Below are 23216 nucleotides of genomic sequence, written 5' to 3'. Positions count from 1 at the left end.
CATAATTTCTCCTTTATTTCTCAAATGCTCTTGGAGGATTTTGAGGAAATAATAGGCTGTGAATCTGTATTATTTTGTCATGTTGATTCATGTCTGCATGGTGATTTATGTAAGAGAGCTGGTGCTTAAAGTAGTCTCCTTGTAATGGAGATGATGTGGGTGTGGAGTATTTAAGACCGGTCAATGACTTAGAATCAGGGGTAGGAAAAGGTTGGAAAAGGTCCTTAAAATCATCAAGTCTAACTGTAAAAGTATTTCTGTTGAATTATTATAATCCTTCTCTAGTAAAGCAGAAATAAAGCAGGTCTGAGTCAGATCACTGGAGTTTCAGTATGCATTTTTATGGCACGGGCAAAGATAATGCCCTAGCAGCCCCGTGTAAATAAGTAGCATCATGTTTATAAAGTCATATTTTCTTTTAAAATTGCATAGTGCCATCCATGTTGTTTATAAAGTGCCCTAAGTTAGGGAAAAAAAAAAAGGAAACACAAAAATGATTACTGAAAATTATGAAGATGTAAGTAGAGTAACATATAGAAGATAATACCATTGAAGTGCCTAGGGTTAGGAAAAAGCTGATGAATAAAAAACCTACCAAAAGTAAGGAGATTTTAGGTGGTAAAACAGGATATCTTCTTCCATGTAGTGAATGATATATTGACATAAAAGAAATACGGTAAATCAGCCTTTCCTATTGAAACTGAACAACAAAATGCATGCAAGGATACGACTGGATAGTATGGCAGGAACTTGGTATGATATATAAAGGGGTTTTACAGTGAGGTCTGTATTAGTAGCACCTTTAGCAATATTACTTTGACTGCTTGGAGTACAAGGATTGGTATTGCTGTTTTTTAAAAATCTTGTTTAATGTAACTGAGTATTTTCACCCAGAGATATGCCTAGCTCTGATAGTACTTTTGGCCTTAATTATTCTTTGCAGTGAGTATAGGCAACTGGTGACTTTGGAACATCTATCCAAATTTTGTCTTGTCAGGTATTTCTAATAATGTTAACTTTTTTTTTTCTCAATGGTCTCCAGTTTTACATATACTGTAGTATGGTAAGTAGACCCACAGAAGCAAAGAACCTTGATTATAAATTTAAGGCCAGAAAAAACCAATATTTATTTACCCTAATGTCCTGTGTTACATAGGCCAAGAAATTTCACTACCAAGCTCTGGATAAAAACCAGATTCCTTAAGACTCTCAATCTGACATACAGATATTGGGCTGATCCTTAGAATATGAAAGCATTAAGAAATCAAGCATTCAGAAATTATACTTAAAATTTCAGCCTGATGCATTTAGTAGTCCTGTTGCTGCTACACCGTGTGGTACAACTTTGTACCTGCATGCTCATGTCTTGCACCTCTTAAGTGGAAGGGATTTTCTATGAGCCATGCTTGACTTCAAGGGTAAAGGACTTATGAGTCGTCATACTTGTGTTTGAGTCATGTTTCAAAATGCAAAATAGGTGGTGAGGGCACAGAACTACAGGAAGAAAAATGAAGGTAAAATTAGTTTATACTTCAAGTTATGTGTACTGAAAAATAATCTCTTGTTTCTGTGTTTATTTTTAAATAGTCAAGCTTCCTAACTTGAAGAAAGTAATAGTATTGAATATAACGTTAAAAAAAAAGTTGCTAAAAGTAAATATTTTGCACAAAACCAGCTATTAAATATTTAATGAAATAGAAGTGATGAATCGATACTGTAGCATTGTCATGTCTAATGGACCATGCACTGAAGAGAATACCTGAAAAGAATGTTACACTTAGAAGCCTGACTACTCTTATCCAAAGACTTCTTTAAGGGAGGTCCCACACAGGTTTTCTATCTGTGAAACTCACAGAAAGGTTGTGTATCCTCGGAATGAGCACACTGTGAATCTTTTTAAAACCTTAACCTTGATTCTACTTTAAAATGTAAGTCAACTGCTTAATCTGTAATGTTCTGCAGAATAAACTGCAGAGATTACATGTAAAGTTTCAATGAAGTTTCTTCCATGCAAGCAGTCATAGTAAATTAAAGAATTAAAATCCCAAGTGAACGTGTCCCTGAGCAACCTGCTGTGGTTCACCCTGCTTTGACGCAGAGGTGAAATTAAAAATATTCAGTTGTTCATGGCAACCTGAATTTCTCTTTCTCTAATCCTGCAAAATGCAGATGCTGATAGTTCCCTGAATTAACAGAAGCTGGTAGTCATTGCTTTCAAGTTCACATCTTCAAGTAGACTGTTGTTAAATTCTAGAATGTCTTCTATGTTTAAGGGTTTGGTAGTTTTTGAGTATGACTTTTTTGGGTGTTTTTGTTGTTCTGTTTTGTGTGTTTTTTTCTTTTTTTGTTTGGTTTGTTTTGTTATGCTTTTTAAGGTATTTTGATTGTCCCAGTTATGAGCCTAGCACACAGCTTTTTGGTAGAATTCTGTTGCAGCTCCAGTGTCAGCAGTGCAAGTATGTGCTGCATGTACACACACACACAAAAAATAAATGAGCCAACTCTTAAAGTTATTTTGTATTGCCCTAAATCGTTTTTGTTTGTAAAGAATAAGAAAATAGGCTTTTGGATTCTGTCCAGTATTTCCTTCTTGAAAACCTGAATATTGAGTTTCTTCTTTGTCTGTGTATTTCTTGTGACAGTTCTGTTCAATGTGAGCAGTTGCTAAGTGGGTGCCTTAACTTATTTATTCTGCTTCATTTTCATATTCCTTTTTCAGGAAAAAATATTTTCTATTTAACTCTAATGCTCACAAGATAAAATGCAGATTATTTAAAAAAATATAACATGATCTACATAGAGGCATATGCTCCTGCTAGTAATGTTGCTTATACATGTATGTGTGTATCTGTGTACCTCATAACAAAACTGTCTAATTTGTCATATTTTACTGTGGAATTAAGTAAACAATTTGAAAGAAAAGCTTATTTGTTGAAGTATAATGAATATGTGTATGGACTTTGGTACATAGTTCTGAAACAGGACTTCTGTGGTTTCAGTAGACTTCTGAAAAATAACTGGCTTGGTATCTTATAAGCAGGTAGATAAGAGCAATTTCTTGGATTTGTGTGCATGTACATAGCAAGCAATCAAACTCTTTAGTAAACCAGTAATTTTCACTGACCACTTCAGACACAATCTCTACTTTATAGTGAAAACCAAAGCAAAGTGTCCTATTATAAAATTGATATTTTATTCCAAAAATGTGTTGCTTATTTATAATGCAAGTACTTGAGTGCTTTAGTGAAGGTTTCTTTCTTGATGATGGCAATAATATACAGTAGAATTCTTTGTATTTGCCTTTTATGTGTGAGAATTCTGTGAAAAGTGCTTGTCCACATTCAGATGTCTGTAAGTATTCCAGGACTAGTCTTAATATTTCTGTATATATAGGAAAACTGCAGTGGGACTAATGTAGTGGGAGGTCGGATATTGAAAAGCACTTTGCCCCAGTACCTGCTTTAAAATCTGGAGCTGAACTCCAGCTCTGAGATAATAAATTCCTTAATATCAGCCAGGGCTATTCAAACAGTAAATCTGCATGCAGATATGCATCCACGTTGAAGGTCAGTATTGTTTCTTCCTCCTCCTTCACTGTAAAGTGAAACAAATAAGGTCCAGTCTCTCAGTATCTGTGTTGAAAACTTAAAGATGATTTAGTGTAAAGGGACCTGGGGTAAAAAGCCAAAAGAGTTTTGACAATATGGGAGTCTCTTCAACAGGATATTATGATTAAGTTGAAAAGTGTTGTTTGCCACTTTTAGAGGAGGTACAGAATTGGGATCTGGAAGGTGACAAGAGAGCTCAAGTTTGCAAATGGGTGGCTGCATTTCATCCTGATGTAGCTGCAAGCAGTACTTTCAAGCCAGAAAGAATACAGGAATACTAGCTTTTCTTTACTGAATAGATTTAATCATAAAAAGGCAATCAAAACAAAAAAAAAAAAAAAAAAACCACAAAAAAAAAAAAACCAAAAAAAAATCAAAATGTATTGAGTAGAGATTTGAAATAAAGACATCGTTGGCATCATAGAAAAGTTCTCCTCATAGTTTTGGTCTTTTGATTAAGTATTATCATATTAAGTATAGTATATCATATAGTAGTATATAGTTCTTGCAATAAAAAAAGATTTCTATGTATTTCATAATCTCATAGAATAGTTTAGGTTCAGAGACCTTTTAAAGATTTTCAGGCCAAACCTCCTGCTATAGCGGGGGTGTCTTCAAGCAGACTAGGTTGCTCAGAGTCCCATCCAACCTGGCTTTGAATATTTTCAGACAGGGCATCTTCCACCTCTGTGGGTCACCTGTTCCAGTGTCTCACTACTCTCACCGAAAAACATTTCTTCCCTATATCTAGTCTGTGTTTGTGTTCTTAACACTTTAAAACCATTAACCCTTGTTTTATCACCACAGACATATTTGTTGTGCTTCTTTTCTTTTATAGGCCATTTTATTATTATTTAAGCATGTCAACTATCATACAAAACATCGCACAAGAAATACTTTATTAGCAAAAATTGTTGGGCTGTAATCTTGAAAGTGTTGTGTGTGGCTGAAAATAAGGCTTGTCAATGCTGATACCCTGTATCAGCTTGGAAATTGGCAGGATGTTCATAGGCTCAGCTCCAGTATTCAATCTATGCTGCAGAAGAAGAGCTGACTTGGCTATATTCTAGGGCCTGACAGGCTAAAAATAGATATGTGGGGGTTGGTATGTTTTGGGTTTTTTATTTGGTTGGTTTTTTGTTTTTATTTTAACTATATGTAGAGGGTAAAAAACTGATTTTTTAGGTTGTGATCCTCATTTATGTGCTACAGATATTTTTTAATCCCAGACTTGGAAATCTGTTCTGAGTGTCCAGTTCATTGCAATAAGAAAGCATGGACTTACTTGGTTTGCCTGTTGTCTCTCAAGAAATGTTTAGAATGTCCTTGAAAAGTGTTTGCATGAGAGGAGGATGAGAAAATAATCTTAAACTGTGAAGACTAAGACAGGTTTTGTTGTTGCTTTCAACTGCCCTTTGTGGTAGTTTAGAGAAAATAGAGCCAGGCCGTTCTTACTGATAGGCAGGGATGGGATTTAGAGGCAAAGGACATGAAAACCTTAATTAAGAGAAATCAAAACTATTTCTTGTGCGAGTAGACAAACAGTGGGATGGGTTGCTCAGACCAGGGGTTGGAATCTCTGTTCCTAGAGATACTCAAAGTTTGGCTGGGCATGACTGTGCAACCTTTTGTAGTTGGACATGCTTTAACCAGTGGTTAAGACTAGAGGACTTCCAGAGGTTGTTTACAACCTAGACTTATTTTATGATTATATGGAAAATTAATATTAAAGAAGAGACTACTATACTTGAAAAACACTAGGGAGTTTTTAAGACCTTGTTCACTAAACAGTTTGGATAGTATTTGGTGTAATTTCTGAATGTAAATTGCAAGCTTTAAGTATTAGAACTGGTATTGTTCTGTTGAGGAAATTTACAAGATGTTCCCTTCTTTCCTAAGTCAGAATGTGCAACTGTCCATTATTTGCTAGCTTATTTAATCAACACGGTAGAGGAAATACTTGAGGGAGCATGATGCACTAAATAAGTAATTTTCTTTTCAGATATAACACAAATGATACATAATTACAGAACTTAAATTGTGGAATATGTTTGAGAAAAATTATGTGTATTTATGTGTACCTTACCACAAACATATAGATCTGTGCACTGGTTTACAAATCTAGAAATTGTTGCTAAGTGCCACTACCAGACTAGGAAAGTTGCTTTCTAGTCTAGTTAAAAAGAATATAGAATGGAGGATAGACAGATTTTTTGTGTCTTGTAATGGTAGTCTCCTTTTCTGTTGTCGTTGTCTTACTGTCTCCCTTTATCAAGTGTGCACAGTAGTTTTGATGTAGCAATTTCCCTATCTCATAGGAGTAAATAAATCTGTTCCTGTGTTGATTATAATAGCAAGGAGTAGACTAATTCTACCTCCTTTCTTTTAACGGTAGGATTTTTTTAGAATTACTCAGCAAGACAGTTTAGAGATATATTTCTCCTCTGAGCCTTTTAAATGTTTTAGCACTGATGCTGCTGAGGCAACTCTTTTTATTTTTAAAATAATTTTAAATTTCACTTCATAGTGCCAAGACAGGGTGCTGGAGGAAAACACAATCTCACGCCAGGGAGGCTGGTGCAGTGCTATCCACTTTTGGATTTAACAGCATTGTTGGAGCATCTCTCCTAAAATCTGAGACACGTGCTCTAGTAGAGGATTTAGGACAAAATGCAATTTTTTCAAAGGCACCGTGATTTTCCTACAGTATTTCAAGGTCCATAGAGAAAGCTAGACTCTGCATTCAGAGACTTGGCATAAGGATTCAGATCCCATCTGACCTCACAGTGCAAAGCAGACAGGTTCTCTCAAGCATTTAAGAGGGACTGTTGTTTCAATGCAGTTGGTCATAGCTGTTGACCTGGAAAAAATTTTGCTTTTTTTGCTTCTATCACCAAAGTGAACTACACCTGATCCTGACAAAATATGACTAGTTGAGAATGGGAACTCAATCTATCTTTAAAGTACTACTGAGAAGAAATGAACTGAAATGTTAATGTACTCAAGTGCCCTTTCAGGCTATCTATTGTTTTTCTTTTCAGCAGAAGGAAGATGGTGCATATAGGCCATTAGAAATAAAGAAAGATAGTCTTCAGCTATGATTGCAGTTCATGTATAAAGTCTATTATTACTGAACATTTCCATAGACTGAAAAGGGGAGTTGGCACCTAGTCTTGAATGTTAGCTGTAGTTATTTTTATTGTTTTGAATTCACTGCAAAGATTTGGTATGTTGCTTTATTTTTGTAACTAGCACATTGACAGCCATGACATTCTGCTGCTGCTTGTTTGTCACTGCAACTAAGACAACTGAACATGCAGAGTTTGTAGACAAACACACAGTAAGGGCACTAAGGATTTGATCCCTGGTCTTGGTATGTAACTTTTTTTATTGCAAAACTGACATGACAGAGAAAGGCAATGATATGTGCAGTATTTTAGAGATTAGTTTTATGGTAGAGCAGGATTTTGTAAATTGTCATTAGCACTGTATCTGCTGCATTGAGCTGTCATTCTCTGTAAGTGTAGCTGGTTTTACTACCAAAGTGCTTCTAGTTTTAGTTGTTGTGCTCTTTGTCTGCTTGATAGCTGCATAACCGATGCTCCTTACACCACAAATTGGAATCAGATATTAATGCAAACATCTCAAGGAAGTGTCAGCCAAAGAGGAGATGCAGACAGAAAGTCTGATTCTCCTTCCACTTATATGGTGTACTTCTTTCACAATCCACATGGAATTAAATTAACAGAACAGTTATCCATAATGTTTTCTTTGTAATCTTGTTTCCCTATTTGGAAATGGGAGGTCTCAGCTGCTTTTTTCCAGATCAGTCTCCTCTGTGCCAAGCTTTAGTTGGGCAGGGAATCTACTGGCAGACACATGTAGTGCCTTGCTGAATTTAATATGCCATATTTAATAAACTGTGTTTAGAAAAATACTTCATTTCTATAGCAACATCATTGTAATAATGAAAGAAGATAATGTGTGTGATTAGTGATAGAAGTATTACTTAATGTTGCTCATTTAATAAGGCAGGTTATGCTACTTGGCATTTCCTCATGAAGTAAGCTCTAAATACAGATCCTCTGGGTTACACAAAAAGGAGTGGCAACTAATACCGCCCTCTTCCACCTACTAAAAGATCAGTAATTATTTTTAGTGTTTGAGTTTAAGATACTATGAAAAATTCAACAACAGGCAGGCCGGATATGCTCAACAAATTGTTGTAATTGTTTGTATGTCAGTCTCTTTTTCTGCATACTTTTAAGTGTGACTTTTTTTTTTTTTAATGGTGATTAAAATAATGGTGAAGCCTGGTCCCAAGGTGAGAAAAATATTTAGAAAAGCCTTAATGGGCTTATGTGGATTTTGGGTTGAGTCTGTGGGGAAATGTTCCTGAAATGTAGCTTAGAAACTTGATATAGTAAAATGGAAAATGAGGTGAGATGATTTTCACTGGATTTTTTTTTTGACAGCATAAGGCTATGGAGGTTCATACAGAAATGTAGACTGGGGTTTAGAGCTGCTATAAAAAGAACAATTAATTTGATCTTCTATCATTTTAGCTTAGTTTAACAAAGATAAGTCTCATTAAAGTACTACAGAAAATTTCTGAACAAAAGAGACAATGGCTTTTTGTGAGAAGAAATAGAGGGTTCTGTGTTTTGTCATCCTTAGTATAGAGCAGTGCATCAGGGCTTAACTCAGAAACTAAGAGTGAAAGAAGAATTAGGAAGAAGCTGAAGTTCACAAATTGCCTTCTATTTGGAAAGATCCCCAAATAAGTTGCACTATATGTTGTACAAATAATTAAAATTTGGCAACATTGAAATTAATCTGATTTTGGCGCAGGAAACATCAGATTTTTAGTGCTCAGCAATAAAATTCTATTTTAAGGCAAATTGAAGACTCTCACTGTTTTTGAAGCATGGGGAAAGTCAAGAATGCAGAATGCAATTTCCTAATTGGATACCAAAAGGGCTGATTTTCCTTTACAGGGGGTGTATGTGTGTGTGCACAGAGTTGTGTCAGTTGTAATTGCAGCTGCTGGGAATTTAGCCCAAGTGAAATAGTCAAGTCTTTACTGTTAAGTCCTTCAGAAGTAAAAATGCTTCTGACAGCACAGTCCTTTCTAATACACTGCTCCTCTGTGAGTTCAGAATGGACTTGGTGTGTCATGTACTGAAGTAGCAGCAGGGTTTCCTGCAGCCAGTGGGATTACCCTTTGTCACTCATCCTGGCAAGGTCTGAATCTGCTAGGTTTGAGATTAAAGTCCATAATAACCTGACATAAGACCTGAAGGACTGAGATAACAGAATGTTCTTGTAGATGGGAAAGGAGGATGATGCTAGGGCTACAGTAAGGTTGTGGAAGTAGCATGATGTAATTTCTTTAAGTGTTAAATAACATGTCTTGGTCATGGTATTTATTGTAGTAGTTTACAGATATTTGGTATTGGCAGTTTGCAGATAAGATCCAAACATAAAAAGCTATGTGATAAGCATTGCTTCTTTTTAATTTTGATGTGTGTAAACTAGTCCTTTAGTCAAAGCAGTGAAAGTGAGTTAGCATTCAAACATTTACCTTGTCTGAAAATATTTCTGCTGATGTCCTTGAGATCTGGAGAAGCCCTAAAGACTGAAATAAGCAAAATGTAACTTCTAAAGAAAAAATAGTGAAAAATTTTAAGAAAAAATTCAAATGATAGAGACTGAGAGTAAAGAGTAGGTGATTAGTTAATGAAATTTGGAGACAATGATAGAGTCCATTAGTGCACATTATAAGATGCTGTTGTAGCAGGGATACCAGCCAAGAGATTTTTTTCTTTCAAAAGTTTCTGGTTTTAAATTTAGCATAGTTTTCCTTCATCAGTTCCCAGCACAGCTACTGAGACTTTCTTTACTTGTGCTTGGTCTTTGGTGAAATTTGTTACCCTCGAGCTTTGTCCTGTCCTGTTTCACGTTCAGGATATCTGCTATCAGAGGATCTTATACCAATGTTATGGAAACCATTTGGAAATGGGCTGCTTCTTGATCCTTGCTTTGCTCTCCAATAAGGGATGCATTGCAGGGCATCTTACAGCACCACATGCTGAAGTTGATTGGAGGTTTTCATATAAAACAGGAATTTCATAATATAGTGCATATGAAAACTTATTTCAGAATAATGCATCTCTAAGATCTACAAGAAATGGGTCAATTACTTTGAGATAAATTTAGATTGCATGTGAGAATAATTCCTTCAAGAAATTCAGCACTTGGTGATATACTTTTTTATTATCCTGTGCGAATTACTTAAAAGAATAGTGCTGGTATTTCTAAACTTCCATTTGTGCTTAAAATCCTGTAGATTCCTTTACTGATCTTTTGAATGCTTTTATTTATTCTTTAGGCTTCATCAGTAAAAGTTACTGCTTTAGGGTCTGAAAAATAATATTGTATTATAGAGCCCTGCATATTGAATTATTCTTTTTCTGAATAGCTGCCGTTGTTCATTATGAGAATGAAGCTGCTTTGCTCTTACCAAAAATGAATAATGATTTTATTTCCTTTAGAACCAAAATGGAAGAGTTATCTTCCATTTTGGTTCTAAAGAAATGGAAAGAGAATCATTCTTCAGTGATTTCCCTGAGGAAGACTATTCTGATGTAGCAGATTTGTCAGATAACATTTAGTGATTAAAAACAGCCATAAAAAATACATGGTACCAAAGGATGGTTTTATACATGTTGTCACCGCTGCTCAATAATGATGCTAAGATGATGTTAAGGGTGGTATCTCTGTATATATGTAGGAGAAAGAGAAACCTTAATTTTCTTTTCCTCTCTTGCTGAGCTAAGATGTGTGTAAACAAGCAGATGATGCCTGGTACATTTACATGCCTAAGAGAAGAGCACTGTAGGAGCTCACTTAGAAAAACTTCTTTAGAGCTATTCCCAAACATTTGGACTAAAACCAGGGCTAGATCACCTCATTTGAAAAACAAAGGATCAGGAGGGCAAAGCAAATGTGTCACATATACAGATTATTTGCTATATCTGGCAGTATTAATAAGGGAAGCTGAACCAGTCTAAACCTTTTTGCTGCTGCTACCCTGCAGTTAGGAAGCCTACAGCTGCAGTTTGAAAGACAGAGGAAGGCCACTGTTTCTCAGCTATTTTATGGATTCTGTAGATGCACAGTGAGTAGGGTGTTTTGACTTGTGTTTCTCTGTATCATATCCTGATTTTCTTGGTATTTTAATACATGCTAATCAATTAAGATACAGAGTATCCCAGGTAGTATTTACTTCATGGGGGTTTCTTACATGTTTTTCACCACGCATGGTTAAGATATCAAAAGGATCTTAACTCTCCATAATAGAGGCATAGTGGCTGTGATTTCTTTAAAATTAATGTACTTTTATTTGGGATTCCTAAACTTCACTGTCAGTAGGATTCAGCCTGAACTTCTTGTTTTGTTTATCCACCTGGTATCACCATCATGCATTTTACTTGAAACTGTTGCAACTCTCTTGCCTTAACTTAGCATTGCTTTTGTCAAGGGAGGAAATAATTGGAATGTACAGTGTTGTTGACATTTTTGCTAGTTAGTGTTTGCAGATACAATAATAAAAATGTCACAAGACAGGTGTCTCTGAAGGCATGAGGAGGAAACAATTGATCACAGATGTGCTAGAACTAGTGTTTGAAAAATTGGAGCATTAGAAAACTTCTTGAGACAGCAGCCTCTGTTGATTTGTCTGAGAAATATTGTGGTGTTATTTTAATCTCCACTAATATAAACAGAGCTTTTCTTGAAAAGGAAGTATCTGATTAGGGGAGGTTCAGAATAGATAAATAATATAGCAATATTGTAAATTTTAGACTTACATTTCACTTTAAATATAATTTGAATGAGCACAAATCTTATTTTTTCCTGCAAATACTGGCATGTTTTTGAAAATAAGTTATAGTTTTGAAGCACATTCTTAAGGAGGTGTGTACTTCACAGCTACAGGAATTTAGGCTACTAAAGCCTAAATTTCTTCTTAAGCATGTGGAACATTTGGCTTGCAAATATTTTTCTAAGAAAAGAACCCTGACTTAGTTCTGTTTAAACAAAGAGACTAAGATATGCCAGTGAAATCCCTTTAATCTGCAGAGTAACTATTTCTTTTTGGTGACACACCTGATCTTTTCCAAATGTATCTAATTATTATGCCAAATTTAAAAATATGTTGCTTACTGAAATATCTATTTTCCCAAATCCCTATAAAATACCATTACTTTACTAAATCACCTATCACCCTGAAGTCTGTATGTGCTTCTTCCGTCTTGTTCTTCAGTTTGCTAAATTTGTTATTTTCTAATGTTGGCAAGAAGTGTGGGAATTTCTGTCCTACCAATCAAAAGGTTACTTAGAATATAGTTCTCTTTTTCTCACCATCCTTATTTTCTCTTGTCTTTATACTTCTTCTCTTATTGGTGATAAACTGCATGACATCTTATTTAAATTCTTTGATTGTAGATAGGAATTATTTTTGTATATCTGTGTAGCACTCTTGAGCTCAGATAGCAATTTAAACTACGTACCTCTGTTAAGTTCCAAACATGTGGTATACGTATGCTTTTCCCTCCATCCCATTTTTTGTTGGCACATCTGTTCTTACTTGTTTTATAATGACAATAGCACTGTAATTCCTATCTCATAACATTTTGAATTCCTTAATTTCTTCAATTTTGGACTGTTTTCACGCTAGGGTGTTCTTTGTCTCCATGGCAGTGAGGGGTAGACTAGAACATTGTCCTGAGCCTTCGCGTGAGAGGCTTTTTTTTTTTTGTCCTCTCCTGGGAGAAACAGACCAAAATTCTGTCCATGCAATTGGCATGATATAGTAGGTTTCATGATTGTCTTTGTAATTAATTTTCTCCTGGTTGGAAAAGAAACAATCAAACAAAAGCAATGTTATCAAAAGTATAGTATCTGTATTTGCAAGTGATTCTAGGACATGCTAAAAAGATATAAATTTTCATTTTTCTGAATAAAAATTGATGACCATCACTTTTTCCCCCTCTTGCTGTGGTCAGATAATGGTTGAAAAAATGTTTCCCAAACGCTGTGTGAGAGCCAAGGCCTTTTCAAATCCTTTTAGACATTTAAGAGACCTTTAAAACCTAGACTGTTACTGTCCTTGTGCCCTCTGTGTGTCCTTCACATCTTACAGGGCTTCTGTCCTGAATATGACAAGCTTTTATTGCTGCATTATACAAAAAAAAAAAGAAAAAAGAAAAAAAAAAAAGAAAAAAAAAAAAAGCTGGTGGAGGGAGAAAGAAGAGTTTGAAAAGACAAATTACATGAGCTCCTGTCATTTGTGGAATAGTGCAGCATTTGGTACAGAAGGTACACACCCCCATTGTCTCCTTGTGCACAAAACTCTTACTTCATTGTGCAAGCCTCTCTGGCTGGTCATTGGCAGGTCTGTGCACTGAGTATTCCTTTCTTAGCTTTTATCTTTTAAGATGTTAACTGTTTATTCCAGTTTCCAGAGATCTCCTTTATATATTTCACCATATTTTTTTTTAGACACAAGGCATAGCCTCACAATCATATTGCCATTCTCTTTCAGCATACAGGGTAAATTCCCTCCAGCCCCACATATGTGATCTGAGCTCCCTGTATAGTCTGTTGCTGTTTTCTGTTTTGCTCTTGGCTGTCAGTGGCACTGTATGCAGAGGATCAGGGAGTAATTTTTGCCCTTGTTGCCTTGGGCTGGTGCCTTAGTAAAGTGGCATCTGAGGAAATGAAACAGGTGTATGAAATGCTTGAGCAGGCATATGAAGGTCTCACGGATAGTCTTTCACCTCACATATGTCATCTCTTTTCTTTTTTTTTTTTATCCTATTGTCTAACAAATGTGTTTTAAGGCCTTCACAAGCTGAATCTTGAAAGCATAATAGGCGGAGCATGAATAGAACTTTTTGTATTTATAGTGAAAAGATGGTACATTATTTCTTTTATCCATGATGAGAAATATGCGATGCACTTTTAAAGAAACAATGTTTTAAATTTTACTGGGATTTAGAAGCTTATAGTGTTTGTGCTTTGATACTAATTTCTTCCTTTTCAAAATGTTTTTCAGTATTTTCTCTATATTTCTGAATATATGCTTTAGTGAGCATTTGGTATTTCTTGACAAGTGATTTCAAATACTGTGCTATTCAAACTTGCTGTTAGTAACACTGCTAGTACCAAAAAGACAGCATCCACAGAAATCTTAGTGAATGGGAGCTGTGCAACAGAGAGGGCTGAAAAGTGGTGGCTCCCAGCCCAGCTTTATCAATGGTCCTAGAAACACGAGGCAAAGGAAGGGAGCAGGATAAACATTGCATGTGGGGAGCTGAGTGCCAGAGTCACTGGAAGCAGCTATTGATTCTAATTGTGCTTTGCCAGCCCCATGAATGCCGGCCTCAGGGGTGGCAGGGCTCAGGAGCTGGAGCTGGGGAGGAAGCTGACATCAGGCTCCCTGCAGGCTGGCACGGAGCAGCAGAGCAGTGTCCTGTCACCTGCCAGTGCTGCCCCGCTCCTGCGGGCTGCCTGCCACACAAGCAGCAAAGGGGCTCTGCAGAGAGGCTCTGTCTTGCCTGCAGGGGATGATGTCTTCCTCTGCCAGAGGAACAATGCTTGTATTACCTCTGGGGTGGCTCATTATTTTGGAGTTTTTCTGGTGTTGGTCTTTGAGTTACTAAACTGATAGTTATCTGGACTCCTTGATTCTCAGAAGTATTGATGTGAAGGACCACTGCCTTTGTCTGTCTCTGAGTACTTTGAGCGCTGAACTCCTGGTGGTTTTGGCTAAACTAATTATGCTTCTAATGGGGCACTTAATCTACAGTTAAAGCTGGCGGAAGTCTCCATTTTGCTAGTCTGTAAATTGCTTCTGGGCTTGTTTTCTTTAATTTCTTAAGTATAATAAATGTGGGGTTTTAAATTTTTTTTTTAAACTGATTCACTCAAGAATGCTTCCTGCTCTGTGCAGTTCTTACATTTGGCTTTATGGGAAGCAAAACACGTATTTCGGCTGGTGAGAAAAGGAAGATCTTGTTGAGAAGAAAGCATTGAGCCAAAAAATGTGCTAGATTCAAAGTTCCTGCCCTCCTGGAACTAATTTTGTTCCTAGTTGTACTACAGACCTGTAGCTATGTGACATCACATAAGGTCTGACAGATCAAGCAACCTGTTGTATGCATCTGGGACAATTAGTAAAAAATGTGCTAAGGAGCACAAGGTCCATGCTGGCTTCTTGCCTTCACAGGTGTTCTGAGATATGTGAGATGCTGTGATTGTAAATAGGGTTCAGGGGAGTGATCTGCCTTATTCTCATGTGTGCACTGTCCTGCATTTAACAAGCTAAGCTGACACTCCACATTTGTACAGCAGAGTGCTCACATGACTTATGATAGCTCAGATGTCTGTGCACTTCAGCAGAGATGGAAACCAGCATCTGATAGGCGAGTATCCACATGCTGCTGAACAGCAGGTCTGCATCCTGGATGAGAATTGCAGACTAGCTCAGGTATCAGGCTGAGGAATTTTCTCATACATAAGCATAATGCTTTTTCATGGTGCAATTTATAGTTCCTCACTTATGGTTTATGTTTTGGGGTAGTACTCTCATTAGATGTGTGTATTTTAGTTACTCTGTGTTTGCTGTCTGTGGCCCTCATTTATTTAAGGAAACTACAGTATTTAGGACTGGTGGATTTCCCATATGATGGCAGCTTTGTTGTTGTTTCATCCTTTTATTCCTGTAACAATCCTGTATGTCTCCAGCAATTTAAGGCTTTGTAGGATAATGACAATCTCACTGTCATTAGACTGAAGGTCCTGGAGAAAAATACAAGCAGAAAAAAATTTCTGCACATGTTTCGTGCTTTCTTTTTCTGGCACTGGAAAGAGGTTGGTGCAGAGGCATCAGATGGCAACTCTACCCCAGCTCTTTTGGTGAGACTCTAGGATACAAATATCTGTTACAGTCACTGGGGACGTTTGGGGCAGATGAGCAAAATCCTCTGCTATTGGAATGGTGCAAAGATGTGAGGGGGAGATACTTGGGGAGCTCAAGTTTGCTGCAAAAGTGAGCTTGAGGCAAGGGGAGAGCTGTGATGTAGGACAGTTGGCTGAACTGAGTTGGCTTGTTGAAGTGGAGTCTGAAAATAGCACAGCTACCAAATAGCAAAGACCTAGCCTAAAAGAGGTAAAGAGCTTTTGTGTTGGATGAGAAGCAGATGGGTGTACTTGAGATGCAGATAGAAGAATTGGAATGGAAAGCCCATTAAGAACTCCTTGAAATTAAAAAGAGTGAAATACTCAATAGGAAAACAGCTAACAGCAGTGAGGAAAAAAAATCCGAATCTAATGCTGTAGATTTTAAGTTTTTAGGGAGCATGTGCAGCCAGAAAAACTTTTGCTTCTAAAATTGTCAAATACAGTTCCATGTCTCTCTATATATTGAAATATATAACTCTTCTTTGTTAAAAACAAATCAACCCCTCTGTAAGAATAGGGAGGCCAGCAGTAAAATGCACTTTTTGCATTATGGTAAGTGATACAAAATCTGAATGGAATTTTGTATAGGCAGAATTAAGTTTGCTGTTGAACAGTGTTCAGGAAATTGTGTCTTTCCTGCTTTGGCAACTCTTAGAAGTATTGTTTCTTGAAAAGTTATTATAAATGAAGCCTGGCATTGTGCAGACTTCTTCTAAAATTGGTAGTTTGTAAGTCATATAAATAACAATATCCCTGTGCTGCAGCAGTGAAATTGATTTTAATAAAATATAAAGATAATTATAAGTTCAGAAAACTGCTTCAATTTTAATGGATTCTCTGTTAAAAATCAGCTTTTATTTTAATATATTAGCTTTTATTGTGTAGGCCATTCTAGAGCTAAAATATTGAATACAAAACAAGGGCTGAGTTTTCTTTATCCAAGTTTTTGGGTCAACCTTGGTCTGAAAATATTTGTGAGGAAACTTCCTTCCTTGCCCATGGACACCTGCTGTTCTCTGAGTCACTCATCAACCATGTATCACTATGTTCTTTAGAATATAGATTTCTGTTCAAGTGATGGCAGCATCTACAGAAAATGTTACAGAGGTGAGATGGGTTAAATAATGTAACGTGCTACAGAGGAAAGAAAAGCAATAGGATAGTAGTTTCTGTGTCTATTGAAAGATGAAAACTTCCACTGCATAACTACATTCCCATGTATAGGCTAGGTTTTGTGTTGTTTGATGGTTTTTCCATTGAGTTTTTTTATTTCTTACCATATTTAAATGTGTATTTTTTAAAAACTTGCATAACAACTCATTTTTAACAATAAGAGAATACATATAGAAGAATATTCAAGTCCAAGAAGCAATAAAAATGTTCAAGGCAGAATATACTTTTTCCTATTTTTTAATATCTTTTCTCATTAAGCTGCTGTTTTGGTTCTTTTTGTAGGGTTGTCAGATTTTCAGATGATTTTGTTTTTTTAATAGTAAGAGCTTTTCAGGAAAAAAAAGTTATTAGTCTCAAATTGCATATATAACTGTACCATGAGCTTAAGTTCTTAGAAATACTTCATCGCTGTGACCCTGAATGAACATAATGCTTAAACATGCATAATTTTAAGGCATGGATATTAAACTCATTGAAATCCATCATCCCTGGCTATTAGAAGTGCTTTGTGTCTTTCACAGAGACACTTGAAAGAAATCCTGGCATTTCACATAGTTTCAAGTAGAGCAGTAAGGATGAATTTTCTGTTTAAAATGTATGAATACTGTTAGCTGGAAAATATTGAAAAAGTGGTATGGTTACTGTTACAAATCTGTGACTTTATTCTGCTGACTTTTACAACTTGCCCTTTAACATGCTCAGGACAAAGGCCAGGAAATCCCTGAAGAAATTCAGGAGACATAGGGTCTGTCCTGAGATCCTGAGACACTGACTTTTGCATTTATAGATTGCTACAGGATGCTTTACCTAGGCTGTGATGCTACCCGGCCTTCACTGTAAACTGTGTATTCCTTCATTTGGTTTTTATATTGAAATTACGAAAATGAAGCTTTGTACATTATATAATGGTCTTGATTACATTCTGCAGAGGATATTGAACATTATTATAATCAAACTTACTGACTGGAGATCAGGAAAGGTCTGAATGTAAGAGGAAGCCAGGCTTTTATGCAGAAGGTTAAACAGCTTCAGGAATATTTGTAAAATCGTGAAAATATAAGTTATTAAAGCAATTTCTTTACTTAATCTGACAACTGATTAACAATTTTAATTGTTTGTAGAGGCACGTAGGGATTTTGTTTAACATGTCCAATAGTGGATTTTATTTAAGTAGCAGCTGATTGGAAAAATTAATTCTTTAGGAAAATCAGTATAGGTACATATAGTTAATAGGTATTTATATTTTTTATTTATAATAGAAAATTCCATGCAAATCATTCAAATCATACTAAAAAGAACAAAAACATAGACAAAACCTATAAAGACAACAGATGGGTAGGCATATTGAGGAGAAGAATACAGAACAATATAGTGTTGTGTTGTGTTATAGATCCATACTGCTGCTTCATCTTGAATGATCTGCACAATTCTAGTTGCCAAGAAAACAGACTTGGGAAAGATTCACAAAAGGGTAACAAGGAAGGTAGGGAACTGCTTTGTAGACAGAAGTCAGTCAGCAAGACTTCTAGCAATGCCTGAGGGATATTATATTTGGCGTCTGTGAAGTTGTCTGCAGTATAGAGATGAACAAGAATTGATTTATCTTCTGGATGGTTTCAGGCCAACTTGAGAACATATAATTTATACAAGCCCACTTGTACATTCCTCCTTAAGCAAAATGCAGGATGCTTTTACTTAGAGGGGATATTTGTTACACTTGGGATGACTTCTCTTTTGTTCTAATAGCTGAATGTTCTAGATACTCTTAATTTTTCACTATTTTAAAAATAACGACCCAATCTTCTGCATGCGCTCATTGTGAATAAACATTGTTGATTTAGTAGATATAGAAAGAGAATCTACCACTTTGATGTTTTTTCAAGACTTTTAAGTTTTGCCACTGTGGTGTGACTCCTGGAACAGCATTACCTTACAGCTGGTTCAGACCTGTTCAGAACACCACTGTAGGAATAACATCATGGTAACTATTAGCAGGAATGTTTGAAAAACATAATAATTGTAATTTCTGTTTACTTCTTGTGTATTTGAAAAAAATGATATGCCTATGTGTATTTTATTACTTTAAAAATATAGTAATTAAAAGGCAAATCACATACACTGATTTGTAGATTGTTAATCTGTGCAGCGCCAGAGTAGAGCAATGGTTAAGTATTGGTACAGAAATACAGTTCTATTTTGCAAATCCAGATTCTGCTCATTTCTGTCTTTGTCTTTCAAAGCACAAATTTTTATAACAACATTTTTACTAATGAAACATAATCAGTCAAATACGGTTTAGGCTGCAACCACTCTTTTTTCTTCTTCTTTTGGAGTCAAAACCCAACAAGTGTTCTGTACTTGCAAAGACATATTTGATGCTTGATAATTTAAAAATTCTGACTGTGGGGCTTTGACAACTGTATGAGATTTACATTTTCTCAGTAGTTAAAATTTGTATACATTGATGGTTTTTTACAGTGATGTTTTAGCAAGTGGGATGGAACTGCTGGATTTGACAGTACACACACTGTGTTTTATTAAGTTTGATTTATGCAGACTTTAAAATGTTTGGTACAGTCTTTTAAATATTTTTTTTCTAGAGACTAGTTAGTTGGATTAGAACACAATAATAAACAATTCCAGCCATTTTTCTGTGACACCTGTTATCTGAGATGGGCAGATCTATTGTCTTGGCTATGAATTCATAATTTCTTATCAAATTTCTCATGATCTTGGAAGCAATTAATTTAATTCAAGTTTTTCCTTCTTGGAATTGAAACTTAATACAGCTGATGATATAATGAGGAAGATATTTTATGTTTATAAAGATGATTTGTAAAAAAATAGAGCTCATTAGACTGACTAAATGAAAGATCTTACTGATATGGTTAAAACTACATAGCAAATTATTTTTCTGAAACTAACATATTGTTTAAAATAGCTGTATTTTATTGATTATGACTTTGAAGCTTTACTTTGGAAAAACCATGCATTGAAAATGTAGTTAAGTTTTCCATACCTTGGAAGTACAGGAAAACTACCATAACATTTTAAAAACAGTGCTAGAGACATTACCTGTGTGAGTACTGTGAGTAAGACATTGTCTATTTTAAATGCTATTAAGTAACATTTTTGAATAACATTTTTACTATGAGCGATGGAAATGGTCTCTGAAATACACTGTTTTATGCTGTATAAGTAATTTGTCCCATTATGATAACTGTAATCTTTTTCTCTCCTTTTTTATTTTATTTTGCTGCTTGCCTTTCTAGGAAGTAGAGGTTGGTATGCTTCTTCTGTCTTTTATGATACTGTGAGCTTTCATGGTTTCCTTATATTTTACTAAATTTAGGTTGTTTCTCCCCCTCCAGGATGATTATTTTCGTACATGGAGTCCGGGTAAACCATTTGATCAAGGTAAGATTCCACTCCTAGATACTTGTGTGGGATAAAATTTAAGTAATTATATTTGTGCTCCTGTCCTAGAATACTAACAGAATTCTAATTTTCTTTGTCTTCAAATAATTGATTTAAAGAGGACCAGAAATTCAGCCTAATCATAATTTTATGTCTGTGATTTTTTCAAACATTTATTGATTAGAGAGTGATGGGACCATTAGAAAAGTAGCTTAAAGTTTCCCTTGGAAAAACATGAGGTTTGGAAGGTTTTGTTTTATTTGTATATTGAAGTTAAGAACTCAGGCGTTTTCAGTAGGACATCTGACAAAAAACAGGCATGCACTCTAATACTTGTCTTTTGCAGTCAAGAAAATAGAAATTAAGATTTTGAATGTCTCTTTATATCCGTTGGATAAAAGATGATCTAGAAAAACAATTTTGCGAGCCTGTCATGTTCAAGTGATCTATCTTGAGGCAAAATGCAGCTGGAGCATTGGGATTGCTGCAGTACAGCAATTTTGGGCTGAGAATACTATGAGCAAATTCAGCAAACATTCCCATTACACATTCCCTCCCCAGGCATTGGAACTTAATATTTACTGTCAATATAATCCCCCTCATGTATGCTGTTTCAAAGTGTATTGCTGCCATTTTAAAACTGCTGAAGATATTGGTACTTTTTTAATTGCTCTGAGAAATGACTTTAAGGATTCCCACAAAATGCTTTAGGGACTTTGTCTTGTCTGGTAGTACCAGTGGCATAAATGCAATGAAGAAACAGTGCAGGGGCTCATAGACAAGAGACCAAGATAAAAATATGTTGTGAAGATAGTGTTTATTCAGTTTCAAGAACTTCCTCCACAATGGATACTTACTTGTTGTAATTTTAAAACAAAATTGTGGCTCAAGGAACTGGTAGTTGTGCATATTATAAAAACAATTAATGTCTTTCATATAAGCCTTCCAGTCCCTAAAGGGCTCTGTGTGAAAGCTGGTGAGAAGGGACATTTTACAAGGACATGTGATAGGAAAAGAGGTAATAGCTTTAAGCAGGAGAAAGGTTTAAATTAGATACTAGGAAGAAATTCCTTACTATAAGATGGGATGAGGCACTGGAACAAGTTGCCCAGAGAGACTGTGAACTCCCCATCCCTGGAGGTGTTCAAGACCAGGCTGGATGGGGCTCTGAGTAACATGGTGTAGTGAAAGGTTCACTGCTAGCAGTGAACAGGCACACTAGAACTAGATGATATTTAAGATTCCTTCCAACCTTAACTATTTCATGATTCTATGAATAGTGTTTTAATTCATTCTTCCTCATTTCAGCACATTTTGAAACACATATTTTGAAGCACATTCATATGTTAATGTGTTAAAGTATGTTGAAATTGCTCATGTAGACAGATCTGTGTAATTCTATTTGTGTTAATAAGAGATTCTATATGGAAATATATGTTCAAGCACACTAGGAGGGTAGCCCTTACTATGAAAATATATAATGATATTTATTCCTGGGCCACAAAATCTATTTTTAAAGATAGAAAAATACTGTGATTTGCATTGCAATCCACCAACACAATTTTTTAAAGCAACATCTGGCATTTGTTTCAAAAAGACGACTTAGTCAAATTGAACTATTGTTTGCTTCTATCTTTATGAGATAGAAAAAACATATTTAAATGTTCTGACTGTATATTTTATATGTGTGCATATATGTATACACCCCTAAATATTTTTTGTATTTCTGTAAATACTGCAATGTAACTTGTTAATAAACATTTATGTGGGGCTACGTATTACTGTTGGAATAAATCTGAGTGTTCTGCTAACATATTTAGTTACTGCTAAAAGGCAGGTTTTGCTCTTTCAGTGGTTTTAGAAAGCAAGTCGAATGTTTTGTGTTTAGGACTAAAGTTGACTACTTTTGGTAGCTTTATCAACCTTTTATCAATGCTTACTCAAGTTAACCTCCCCATAGACATACAATATTTTCTGACACATTTTCTTCATGCACCACTTTTACATCAGATGAAAACATACAGAATACTTCTGGTACATTTTATTTTTAGACTACAGTTGTTAGCAGAGCTTGGAGGGTGTAACTATTGAATGAAATTGCATACACAAAGACACTGGTGTAATTTGGTGGAGTGGAAAGGATGTTTTCCTTTGCTCAATGGAAATACCTTGGAGGAAAAGTGGAGTATATTGATGTAATTGAAAAAATGCAGCATGACATTTGCTGAGGAGGTTGAATAACCTGAAGGCATGGTGGGTTCCTAGATGTATTTATGAAATTTCTTGTAGACCATTCCATTGAACTATTTTTGGCTTTTGTAGTATCAGGTTATATTAGATGTCTGTTTTCAGCAGGAATTTGTAGATACTGTTGTACAACAAAACCAGATTTTGAAACTATTTTGCTTATATTAATTTAATGTTTGCCTTTTAGCTCTGTGTATTTTATCTACCTAGTTCTGTAATAATTTGGGTAACTAAGGATATCCAAATATATGCAAACACATCTCTATAATTTGCAAATACATTTCTGTACTGTGAACTGAAATAATTTAGAGTCATATTCAAGAAAATAATTTGATTCACTCATTTGCAAGCCCTAGGAAGTCATAAGGGAGTTTAATGAAGATCCATTGGTTGAAGACTGAAAACAGTCGTGTAGAATTAACTTTGCTGCATTTGATATGTGCTCTCATGATCTAGTTTTTGCAGTAGAACTATTGATGTTTTTAAAATAGAAACATATATCCATCACTTTCAAGATAAGCTGCAGGGTTTTGCAATTAAAATGTATCACGTAGTACTTTAAGATGTTGTCTCAGATAAAGAAATAATGGTGTCTTTGTAAGAGGACACTATGAATTTCAAAAAGAGAAGAACTGAAAAGCTTTTTAAAATATTTCATGCTTATTTACTAGTAAGACTACTCTATATTTAATCTGGTGAACAGTTCCCAGTTTCAGGTGTTTAGGTATGTTTAGGAATTCTGCT

At 35.4% G+C, this 23216-nt stretch overlaps 1 protein-coding gene across 7 annotated transcripts in view; it reads left to right on the top strand.

Moving 5' to 3' along the window:
* SPOCK3 (SPARC (osteonectin), cwcv and kazal like domains proteoglycan 3) overlaps positions 1–23216 on the top strand; it is a 159100-nt gene that overhangs the window by 40820 nt on the left and 95064 nt on the right. For 3 of the 7 annotated variants that reach the window (XM_064417644.1, XM_064417642.1, XM_064417643.1), the window contains exon 3: positions 20180–20225. The exons of the other annotated variants lie outside the window; for them this stretch is intronic. In XM_064417644.1, coding sequence (XP_064273714.1) covers positions 20180–20225 — 46 coding nt within the window. The remainder of the gene's footprint in view (positions 1–20179; positions 20226–23216) is intronic. 7 annotated transcript variants of the gene reach the window in all.

The sequence above is a fragment of the Passer domesticus genome, chromosome 4, assembly GCF_036417665.1.
Source record: "Passer domesticus isolate bPasDom1 chromosome 4, bPasDom1.hap1, whole genome shotgun sequence".
Taxonomy (NCBI): domain Eukaryota; kingdom Metazoa; phylum Chordata; class Aves; order Passeriformes; family Passeridae; genus Passer; species Passer domesticus.
The sequence above is the reverse complement of the archived record's forward strand: the minus strand, read 5'-3'. Positions and strand labels throughout refer to the sequence as shown.